At 36.3% G+C, this 11,791-nt stretch overlaps 1 protein-coding gene across 51 annotated transcripts in view; it reads right to left on the bottom strand.

The window, feature by feature from the left end:
• pcbp3 (poly(rC) binding protein 3) overlaps positions 1 to 11,791 on the bottom strand; it is a 137,243-nt gene that overhangs the window by 28,462 nt on the left and 96,990 nt on the right. For all 51 annotated transcript variants that reach the window (XR_012384963.1, XR_012384964.1, XR_012384959.1 and 48 more), the window contains 6 exons: positions 9,093 to 9,260; positions 8,809 to 8,832; positions 5,643 to 5,675; positions 5,370 to 5,486; positions 4,519 to 4,650; positions 137 to 265 (listed from right to left, as the gene is read on the bottom strand). Coding sequence is in view for 30 of the 51 variants with exons in the window: in XM_021478673.3 (XP_021334348.1) it covers positions 137 to 265; positions 4,519 to 4,650; positions 5,370 to 5,486; positions 5,643 to 5,675; positions 8,809 to 8,832; positions 9,093 to 9,167 (510 nt within the window). In the remaining 21 variants the exon portion in view is untranslated. The remainder of the gene's footprint in view (positions 1 to 136; positions 266 to 4,518; positions 4,651 to 5,369; positions 5,487 to 5,642; positions 5,676 to 8,808; positions 8,833 to 9,092; positions 9,261 to 11,791) is intronic.

The following is an 11,791-nucleotide window of genomic DNA, read 5'->3' as shown; positions in this document are numbered from 1 at the left end:
ATGTATGTATTAGACTCTCCACAAAAGTTCACAAAAGCACAGTTCTGAACAAGCTCATAACCTAGAGGCCAACAATTATATGGCAATTTTCATTCTGGGTGAATCATCCTTTAAAGAATACTGTACACTACTGTACCTCCAGCATGACCACACATATCTGTTTGACACACTGGATGATGGCTTCCGGGGTGCCGGAGATTGTCACTGCGCGCTCTGTGGAGTTGGGCAGCATGTCTCCTGCTACCTGCACCTGAGCTCCTGTGGACTGAAGAGAGAGAAAAAAAGCACAACGTCAGGCTACTATTCAGAGCATCGCTGGTGCTGATGATGTGTGATCTGCTCTCAGGGGAACACTGGGACAAATACCGCCATCTGCATGCAAGCAGAAGCTCCCACTGAAGTCATTTACAAGTGAAGAACACAATATAGCGTTGTCGTGATTTCCATACAACAAAGCTCTCTTCCACCTTTTTTTAAGGTCAGGGTGGATAGAAAGACTGACAATTGCTGGGATATTAATACATTTAAATCAAACATACTTACATATTTAAAGGGACAGTTCACTCAAAAAATGTCAATTCTGATCATTGATCTGACCATCCACTTATATAAAGCCTGTATAAGTTTCTTCATTCTGATGAACCTATCATGCAAGAATCACTCATATAGGAGTTTTAAACACAATTGTGTGGCAACAGTGTGTAAATAAATCCAGCCTCTAACGGTAAGAGTTCCTTCATTATATTTTTATGATCACACTTATTAAAAACAGTCTGCAGAAACACTGTGATTGAGGGTGCTTTCACACCTGTGAATCGATTCAGTTGTTCCGAAACAGAGATTAAAATGTTACATTGTTGCTCTTTGCTCTTGGAGCGGTTCGCTTTCAGACTGCAAAGTTTCTAATCGGACCAAAAGAGCTAAAACAAGTCACGTGCGAGTAAACTCTCCTTACATTGGTCAGAGTGTCAGGGTTTATTTTGCAGCGTCCCGCTCAGCTGTCAGGAGGTGGTGGTTTGGTGGTGATTGACAGGGTGCGCGCGCATGACGTGTCTGAGGAGAGACACGGTGGGGAGGGGTGAGAAGGGTGCGCGACGATGCCTATTTGAGGACTGCGAGAGAGACGCGAGATTACCGGGAGATCATCACTCGTTTGCGGGCATCCGGAGACTCGCGAAACTTCCCGCCCTACTCATAACTCTCTCTTCATGTAGCCGTAAGCCTATTACATATCCATAAAACACTGTCATATAACCGCGCTCGGATCAGATCGCTTTCTCACTGCAATCGAACCAGGGTTCGTTTCAATCGAGCCGAGACCACCTCACTCAAGCGATCTCGGAGCGATTACTTTGGCGCGGAACAGAGTGCGATTGCCCTGTTCACATATGCCAATCGAACCGCGCTAACTGGGCAAACGAGATACGTTCCGAAACAAAAGTGTAGGTGTGAAAGCACCCTGACATTCTCCCTTAGTATATGTCATCAGACAGGGAAAGCCCGACCCATTAGTGACAATAGCTCCCTCATTAGCATAGACAGACCTGAGTGAGAAGCAGTCATCCACTATTAGAAATAATGTCAGCAACTAAGGGTGCTTTCACACTTGGTTCAATTGCCTGGATCATACCCAAGTTCGATTTTCCCCCCTTGCCACAATCTCGGTGGGTTTGTGTTCACACTGTCTTTTTTCTTTCTGAACCCTGGTATGCTTGCCCCATTGAGCTGCTGTTGTGTCCACAAAAGCAAAGCACCAAATTGGAAAGACGTCCACACATCACGTTTGTTTTGATTTTACTGAATCTTTTTGTTTTGGACATACAAAACATTAACTCACGTCCATCTGCAGCAAAAATATTATAAACGTTCAGAACATAACGCGATGTCTGCAGAAGCTGTTTTTTGAGGAGACAAGCAGAGATTATCACTGTGGATGACCTGGCTCAGTCCGTCCCGCTTGTCACCATGGTAAATGTACGTCACACACACACACACACACACACACACACACCCACACACCCACAAACACAAACACACACACACACACACACACACACACACACACACAAATTAATGTTAGGAAAAAGATAGTTTGTAGTACAGTTGGCGGTTCAGAAGTACCAGAAGTGAACTGGACCAGATTTCGCGTGGATCATGAAGCCAGGCAGATTTGGGTACGCACCCGAGTTCAGAAGACACGTTCATACTAGCTAAACGTACCATACTCTGACGTCAAACAAACCCGGGTGTGGACAAAAAGTGCTAGTGTGAAAGCACCCTAAGAGACCATTGACAACTGAACAGTGTTGTTCTTTTGTCATTTTCAGTTTTTCACAGAGATGACGTTGGTCCTGTTTCGTAACTGCTGTTACGTTGACAAATAGGTCATTGTAGTTATTTAAAAAGAGGGCTAGGAGCACAATCTCATTTCAATTTTTAGCGACAGTGACCAAAACAGCATCATTTGGATCAAGGTCTAATAAGGGCAGGTTCAAAGAGTTATAAAAAAAATCATGTTGTATTTTGAGCTAAAACTTCACATACGCATTCTAGTGACATCAGAGATGTATTTTACATCTTGTAAAAGGAGGCATAATAGGTCCCCTTTAAATAACATAGTCAACCAAACTGTTGTTGGTCCCCATTGACATCTATAGTCATTTTTTTCACTATCATGGAACTTAGTGAAAACCATCAACTTTTTGCTTACCAACATTTTTCAAAATATCTTCTTTTGTGTTCAGCTGAAAAAAGGAACTCATACAGGCTTGGAACAAGTTTAACCCTTTGGGGTCTGAGGTGATTTTGATGCTCCTAAGATGTTTTGACATGCCCTTATATTTTTGCTCATTTCAGCTATTATTACATAGTATTGACCAACATGAGTTTTATTTTTGTATTCAGCACAAACTGTACAACAATAATATGTAACGAATATTAAAGTACATGCTTGTGTTTTTAGAAAGAGTATACTCTGCATGCTTCGTAGGTTTTGGAGGAAAAAAAGTAGCAGAAATAAGGTCAAAAAGACTACACTGAATGGGCCTGAACAAGAATTTTCAGTAGCCAGTCTTGTAAACAAGAATATTTACTTCCCAATAATGTGAAAATTATTCTGCTCTCTCATTTAAAGAAAACATTACAATAATTCACATTTTGTAAAGTTTGTTTTAGGTCAGAATACTGTATGCATGGGAGTGACAATAGTCATGAATAATTCACACCTGAAGAGACAAAAGACACTCCCCACTGGCTAATGTTCACCCATCAAAGGCATTGTAAAGCAATGTCCAGCTGCAAAAGCTACCCCAAACCAAACGCTTGTTGTATTACTTGCTGTATTATGATCATGTAAACACTATGGGTAAACAATATATGTGCAATTACATAGCATGCACAAAAATATATTTGAAATGGTATAAAACATGTTTGCAAAATTGTTATACTAAAAGCTTTACTGTGTATTAATCCAGCATATACTAATGATTTCTGAATAACTCGGGAGACACAGAAGTAGCGTAATAACAAAAACTTTAAACACAAGAATGTGTATAGGGTAAGTAAATGTACATTTTTGGGTGAATTATTATTTTCACCTTGAAAAAAAAAGTAAAAATGATGTAATGCTGTTAAAGTCTGCAGCCAAACACACAAACGTCCTATTGCCCATAGCCTTACTAGTACTTTTTCACAGTTTATTTTTTTTCTCACGCACAAGTTATCATGGAGCTTTGTATGTTCCACTGAAGTCACATGGAAATGTTTTGGTTCCTTTTCTAGACTTTGAACGTCTCATGACCATTGCTATCTATGAAGGATCAGAGAGCTCCTGGATTTTATCTAAAATATCCTAATTTGTGTTCTGAAGATAAACAAAAGCCTTAGGATATTGGAACGATAAAAGGAGTGAGAAATTAAAATTTAAAATATTGGGTGAACTAACCCTTTTAGTATGGGTGCATCTCAATCAGCTCCCTAATTTATTAGTGCTTATAGATTCTGCCATTTTAAGGGCTGTCTTGGTGACAAAATACTTTCAGTGCACTAAACCTCTCCATAAAAGTCCTGCAATGTTAAAACCAAAGAGTATTTTATGTTTACTATTTCCCTAAACAGATGTTCTGAAGCTCCAAACATATGTCATGAATAAAATAAATAAATAAATAGTTTCTATTTAATTATAAACAAACAGAGCTAAACGATCAATTGAATACTTTGAATCTAATAATGACTAAATTGTTAACATGAAACATTAACACGAATGTCTGAAGGTGAATCCATTTAGCTTTTTTTCATAAATACTAGTGAATGACATTATACAAGAACTGTCTCATGCTACCATCAATGTCCCAATTTGTAGAGAGTCAGTGTCTTTTCTGTCCTTACTAGTGGCCTAATTTATGTATTCAGTGTAAAAGCTGTTTAAGACACACCCATGTTTTGTGGCTTTGTAGTTGAAGCCGCACAGGCCAGTAAAAGTGATCCATGATTTGAAAATGAAGATAATGGTAATGATACCTCTCTCATCTCTTTGATTTTGGATCCTCCTTTGCCGATGAGGGAGCCACACTGACTGGCGGGCACCACGAGACGCAGAGTGACCGGAGGTTTACTGGTGGCTGGACTGTTGCTCATGGAGTTGATTATATCCTGAAGAAATAGCAAAAAGCAAACAAATAATAAGTTATGGAATTATATTCTATGGATACAAACAGAAATAGTTAATTCAGTCTGAAATAGCTGAAATGATTTGTTTTATATTGCTTGATTTATTGAGGTAAGGTTATTGTTTTTGGTCAAGAAACATCAGAGCAGCACAAAGTATAGCAAAGTGGGTAGCGCTATCGCCTCAAAGCAAGAAGGTCGCTGGTTCGAGCCTCAGCTGGGTCAGATGGCAGTTTTGTGTGGAGTTTGCATGTTTGCGTGGGTTTCCTACGGGTGCTCCAGTTTCCCCCACAAGTCCAAAGACATGCGGTATAGGTGAATTGGGTAAGCTAAATTGGCGATAGTGTATGTGTGAATGAGTATGGATGTTTCCCAGTGACAGTTTGCAGCTGGAAGGGAATCCGCTGCGTAAAACATATGCTGGATAAGTATACGGTTCATTCCGCTGTGGCGACCCCGGATTAATAAAAGGTCTAAGCCGAAAAAAAAAATGAACGAATGAATTATTGAACGTTAAACAACATGGGCATCCTTGTATAAATGATGAAAAACATTAATATTTAATAATATCTTTATCTTTTATTCTTTAATAAATAATTTAATCATGCAGTGTGACTAATGCAGTTACACACATTGTGATATCGATGCCCAAACGATATATTGTTCAGCCCTAGTTTGAATGGCAGTGCATACAGAAGCAATACCTCTTCAAACTTGTACGCAATCATAGCGAAAGCCTTGAAGATGGCATCTGTGGGTCCAGTGATGGTGACGATCCTCTCGGGACAGTTTCCTTCTGAGATGTTGATGCGAGCGCCGCTCTGTAAAACGACAATAATCAAGTCAACAACTTCTTTTTATTGTTCTGCTTGTATTCTTAGAAACTCCAAATGCTCGATCGCATCTTTAACTTACAAACATGAAAAACAAAGCAAATGTCAACAGAAATTGGCTAAAAAAAATAATGAAAAACACACCTCTTCACGCATCTTCTTCACAGTTTCTCCTTTCTGTAGTAAAAATAAAAAGATCTCAATATGTGCTCAAAACACACACAGGAGTGTTTTTTGTGAATTGTGAGGACATTACATAGGTTTTCCTTGCTTTTATACTATACAAACTGTATTTTTTAATGCCCTATCCTTAAACCCAACCCTCACAGGAAACTGAATATTTTTTCTTCAAGATATTTTGCTTTTTTGCATGATTTATAACATTTTTGAAAAATGGGAACAGCAATGTCCTTATAATTTACCATTTCCTTAAAAAAAAAAAAAAAGTGTCATACATTTATTTTTACATATATTTGTGTCCTGATATGTCACAGAAACAGACACGCACTTACACACCTTGAAAACACCTTGAAAAGAAACCACTTTCTTTGGCCAATTACTTTTTTCATATACTTTTTTTTTTTTATTTACTTTCATTTACAATTACCTAGATTGGTGGCAAAACTTGATCTAGAAATCAAGATCTAAAAATTATAACATATGCTTTAATTTCCTCTCAGACTACTGTAACTCTTTGTACTTTGGTCTGCCTCAGTCAACAATGTCTTGGTTACAGCTGGTTCAGAATGCAGCCGCTTGCATCAGAAATCAGAATGATTTTAGGATCCTTCTTTTCACATATTAAGCATTGCCCAATTCTGCCCCAGACTTAGGCCTGGGTGATTATTCAAAAAGTAATCGACATTCAGAACCTATAATCAATCAAATTGTTCCAGGTCGATTTTTTTAATTACTTTTCTTATCGCGTGTGGAGTCCCGTGACCCCACTTTGTTTAAACTTCAGTGTCAAGCGCACGCATATGATCGCAGACCCCTCGCCATGGCAGACACCAACACTGATGTGTAACTCTCAAAAAATGTAACTACACGTCGTGACGATGTGTAGTGCAAGCGCTCTCATTGGTCGTCTTGATATTGATGATGAGTTTGGGTGACAAATTATTTAAAATATTATTTACAAGATATATAAGAGTTGTTTTATTTGCCACTTTCAATATGAAAAACATTGAAAATAATTCATTGTCATAAATATTTGCACTTTTTTATAAGAAAAAAAGTGGCTGTTGGTTTTAAGTAGTGTGTTTTAATTTCAGTTGTTCAACGTTGATGTTGATGTCAGTGAACTATGAGGGCAAAAACATAAAATGAATAAATAAAATTATTTATTAATCGTAATAGAATTAAAATGTTCAATTAATCGAGATTTTGATTTTAGGCCAAATTCCTAGCCCTACCTGCTCTATATATTTGAACTTACAGTGTTGGGCAATATACAGCTTGTAGGCCATTAAGGTCCCATGATCAGTTTCTTTTGTCTGTCACTTGGTCTTGCTGCAAATCAAAAGGTGATCAAGCTTTCCGTGTTGTCTCCCTCTGAACATCAGGATTTCTCCATCAATGGATGCTTTTAAATCCACTTTAAAGATTTATTTTCACTCTCTGGCCTTTGAGTGATGCATGCATGTTATTTCATGTCTGTATTTCAATTATTACATGTATTTTTTTCCTTTTCTTATATTTTTAATAGAAGTTATTTTTTTTTATTTATTTAATAATTAATTATATTGTAAAGCACATTGGATTGGTATGATATGGTTGTGTAAAACTGTGCTCTATAAATAAAGTTTGCCTTGCCAATAAGATTCAAGGACAGAAAGAACTGTTGTGTAAAGAATTACATTTTTCATATTAACAACTGGACATTTAAAGTGTCACGAAACACCAAAACACATTTTGTGAGATGTTGACAGTCGTATATGTGTCCCACACTGCTAAAAACACTATTAGGAAACATATAATTAAAAAAAAGTGAAAATCAGTTATTTTTGCATTATTTTGAGCAAATTTGTCTTTGAAAATAAATTTTAAAGCTACGTCACGGTGATTAGATCCTTGTGTCTATTCCAGCATGTAGACTGGATGTCTGTAATGGCGAGTACAGCGTGACGTCTTTGAGTTTTCAGCATTAATTCATGAGAAAGACTTTTTTTGAACAAATCAGCGCGCTTTATTGTGAATGAGGTGCAACTTCAATAATATGCATGATAGCTTCGATGACTATATTTAGCTGTTACAGTATGCAGACGACAAAGAGACGCAATGTTGTGTTGCCAACTGCAATTTAAGCAAGTGGAAGAAGAATTGTTTGGAGACATGAGTCATCGGTGTTGTGTTTATAAATGTGCCGCATCGAAGATTTTGGTTTCAATTTCCTGCTATGAGAGCACAGCTGGACTCGCGTGACAAAAATATATTTGTAGGGAAATTTTTTTTAGTCGAGAACTTTTCGCATCTGGAACTGGTTAAATATTGATTTGCAACTAGTCTTCTTTTTTTAAAAAAAAAAAAAGACGCAACTCCAGTTGGTGTTGATTGTCCTGTCTCTAAAGATTTGGTAAGTGTGCGATCAATGTTCTTTGTTTTTGTTTATTCAAAAGCAAAGTTAGTATCGTTAGCAGTACTGTTTTTAAAGAGACACTTTAGTCAAAATGATTTAGTTACTAAGTTTACAGCATGTTAATATCCCTACAATATTATAGACTGAAAGATCCACTGTGAATGCTGCTCTCCAAATGTAAACACCCTAATCAAACAATTACTGTTGTGTAGAATTTTTGCTGCATTTTGTGACAGGATAGTCTATACACACACAAGGCTTTCTGACGCTACCTAGTGCATCAATCTTCAAGCAGTTCTTCGCATCCAATATCTCGTTTGTCACGGGGGCATGCATGAAATGTTCCTGAATAAAAGTGAAAGTGCCAAACTACAGTTAAAGTTGACAAATTAAGAATTTGGCTAGTATTTCGATTACTGATGTAAACATAGGCAATGTCTTTTTCCCCTGCATCTGTGCGTTGTTTTGCCTTTGTGATAATCAGTGCATGCATCAAACCGAAAACTCCTGTTGTTATGCAAACCCTTCTCTCTTTCTCTCCCCAAACACTCACACCTAAACAGAGCTGGACTCACCCACTTTCCTGACTTTTTTCAAACTAGAGGTGTGAAAACACCCTGCTGAGACCGGGGGGTTTCGTGGCACTTTAAGTCATAGTTCTCCCAACAATCAAAATTCTATCATTTACTTAATCTTAAATGGTTTTTTATACAATATCAAAATTTAACTCACCTTTCCAATGATGCTTCCCACTTCCTACAGAAAAAAAACACAATCAAATATTTGAATGCATCAGTCCTCAAAACAGCATATAAACACATTTAATTGAGCAAAACTTCTCTGTTTTACAGCAGGCTCTAATTCACCGAGATTTAATGAGTCTAAAAGGTCAGTGTGGTTTCAACAACCCCTGCTTCACCTTGGCCTTGAAAGAGTGGTTCAGGACGGGATACGTCCCTCGGGCACAGTGACATCATCGTCACAATCATCCGCTTCCCCTCTGCAGCTCAGCTTACCTTGCCGTGCATGAGGAGCCGGATGGTCAGGGTCACATTCAGGCCGCCCTCCGACTGCACTTTACTGGGTTCCATACTGGGAGTGGAGGTGAAGCAGGAATATGTTCACGTGACAGGAAAATCCCCAGTAGCAGGACGATAATGATGGTACAGCAGCCAACCAGTCACCTGCACAGACACCATGAGAATCACATCAGAAATGAAGATGGTTTCAGAATGAAAGTTTGGAATTAAAGGAATGTTTTAGGTTCAAATATGATGCATTTCTGACATGATTTAAACTTTTTAAATCAAATACTTAAAGTACAATTGAAATCAAGCAAACCATATGGTTTTAGTTAGCTCACATTGCTAGTTTTGTGGTGAACAATTTATCTGTGCATGTCATTAAGACAAAAACAAAAGTTTGCTCTTGTAATCTGAAATAAAAATCTGAAAATGCATTTCCTGTTTGTTTTCAATTAAATGCTCAGATTATGTCTGTCTAAGGTATTGGGCGTGGCTAACATACTTAACCACGCCCTCACAACTATCAGTTTTGACAACAAACAGAATAAGGGGCCTATTTTTCAATTTTTCTGAATTAAATGCCTACTTTGCTACATCCAATCAGCTTGCGGCAGAATAAATAAGCCACGCCCACTGTTTTCTCATTTAATGAGCTGCATCACAATACAAAAAAAAAAAGTCACATCTTCCGATTCATGTGGACTTTAAATACACTTATCACTAATCATACCAAAAATGTAATCATAACAAATCAATCATAATACACTACTGTTCAAAAGTTTGGGGCTTTTGTTCCAAATCTGTTTCCATTTGTTTTTACAGTTGAACACAAAAAAAGATACTTTAAAGAATGTTGAACACTGATAGTCGATTATCTGCAAAGTATTTTTTGTACCATGATATCAGTAGCTACTTTAAAACAACATTTTTCAAAATATCTTCATTTGACATACTGTGAAAATTCCCTTGCTCTGTTAAACATCATTTGGGAAATATTAAAAAAAAAAAAAAAAAAAATCTAAGGGGTTTGATAATTCTGACAGGTTTGTAACTTTGTTTGAATTATTCGTTTAAAACTTTTTCCTGTAAAATCAAGTATGATGTATTGGCATCCATTGCTCCAATATTAACAGGACCCTTTATAAGTCATTGTAACATATTTGTCTGTTGCTCAAAATTCTAAACATTTCTTTGGTCAATTCTGAAAACAGAACAGCTTTTTTTTATTTTATTTTTGCAAATATTTTCTTAATATTAGAAAAAAACTGCAATAAGTTTTTCAGTTTTCCTTGATGAATAGAAAGTTAAAAAAAACTTCCAACATATATAATATGTCAAATATATGTCTTTACACTAGTACCTTTTCAAAAGGTACATATTTGTACCTGAAGGGGTCATAATACCTCAAAGGTACTTTAAGTACATTGGAGCACTAATATGCACCTTTGCACTACTGTGGACTTTTTGGGTACAAATATGTTTATTTTTGAGAGTGTACTATCAGTTATGGTATTTTAAAATTATTGTCATTTTTAAAAGCACTGTATAATAAACGTAAAAATATATATTTTTTTAAGGTTTAAAGGTAGAAAAGAAGTGTATTGCTTTGGTAAAATCTTTATATAAATTACTCCATAAAAACCTGTTGTTGTATTGCTTAATTCAATTTCCAAATCATCCTTTTAAACTACTTTCCAAAATAAATATGGAGTTTCTATTAATAACACTGATTATAACTTGATCTTACTTGCTTTAAGTAAACCACAAATGTTGTTCAATTTCCTGGTGAACTTCCTTACATATTTACTAATGTTTTTTTTTTTTTTTTGTCATAACCAAAAGCAGAATAAAAGCTTATAATGAATATATAACATCCATTTTACACTATCATTAATGCACTCAAAATAATGATGTTTGCTCTTTGTTTAAACTACTTACTTAAATTGAGCTGAAAGAACACAATTCTTGAGTTTGTTTGGGGACAACTTAATTGTTTTATGTTGAATATGTTGAAAAAAACAAACAAGTTAACCTAATTCTGCCATGTTTCCCCAAAACAAATTGATTGTGTGAAACCCAGCATTTTTTAGTGTAGCTTTATTTATATTATATCTTGTGCTGAACACAAGAGGGAGCACTTCACAAAAAATCACATCGACTGAAGCTGATATTTGCCATGAAGTAATCTCAAATTAATTTCAATATACAACAGCTGCTGCAGTCACTGGGCTTTCAGCATATGTAACACAGCTGAGCCAAACACATCATCCGCTTTAATGTCAGTGTAAGACGGAGCTCTTATAAAGTCATAAAGTTAAAAGCAAACCCATCTTGTTAAACTCTTGTAGAGAAAAAACACAAATACACTGCAAAGCAGGATTTCACAGCATCAACGTCATGATTATTAAAAAAACTGAAGAGAAAATAAGAAACTTTCAACACAAATGTATACTGTTTTATGGGGAATGGAATAAAAGGGAATGAAATGAGAGGGACTACATATTAATTAAACTGCAACTCAGTTTAAAGTGCTTTGCTTTACCACAAATATTTACTGTATTTTTTCGGGTATGGGTCTGTGTAAAATGTGAATGTTTGTTTTACTGCTATGGAGCTAATAATATGCCAAAACAATCTGAATTTGAATTGTGTTCATTTGAATTATTGACAATTGTAATTTAATAAATCTG

This window comes from Danio rerio, chromosome 9, assembly GCF_049306965.1.
Source record: "Danio rerio strain Tuebingen ecotype United States chromosome 9, GRCz12tu, whole genome shotgun sequence".
In the NCBI taxonomy this organism is placed as follows: domain Eukaryota; kingdom Metazoa; phylum Chordata; class Actinopteri; order Cypriniformes; family Danionidae; genus Danio; species Danio rerio.
Note: the sequence above shows the minus strand (reverse complement) of the source record. Positions and strands in the feature narration are given on the sequence as shown.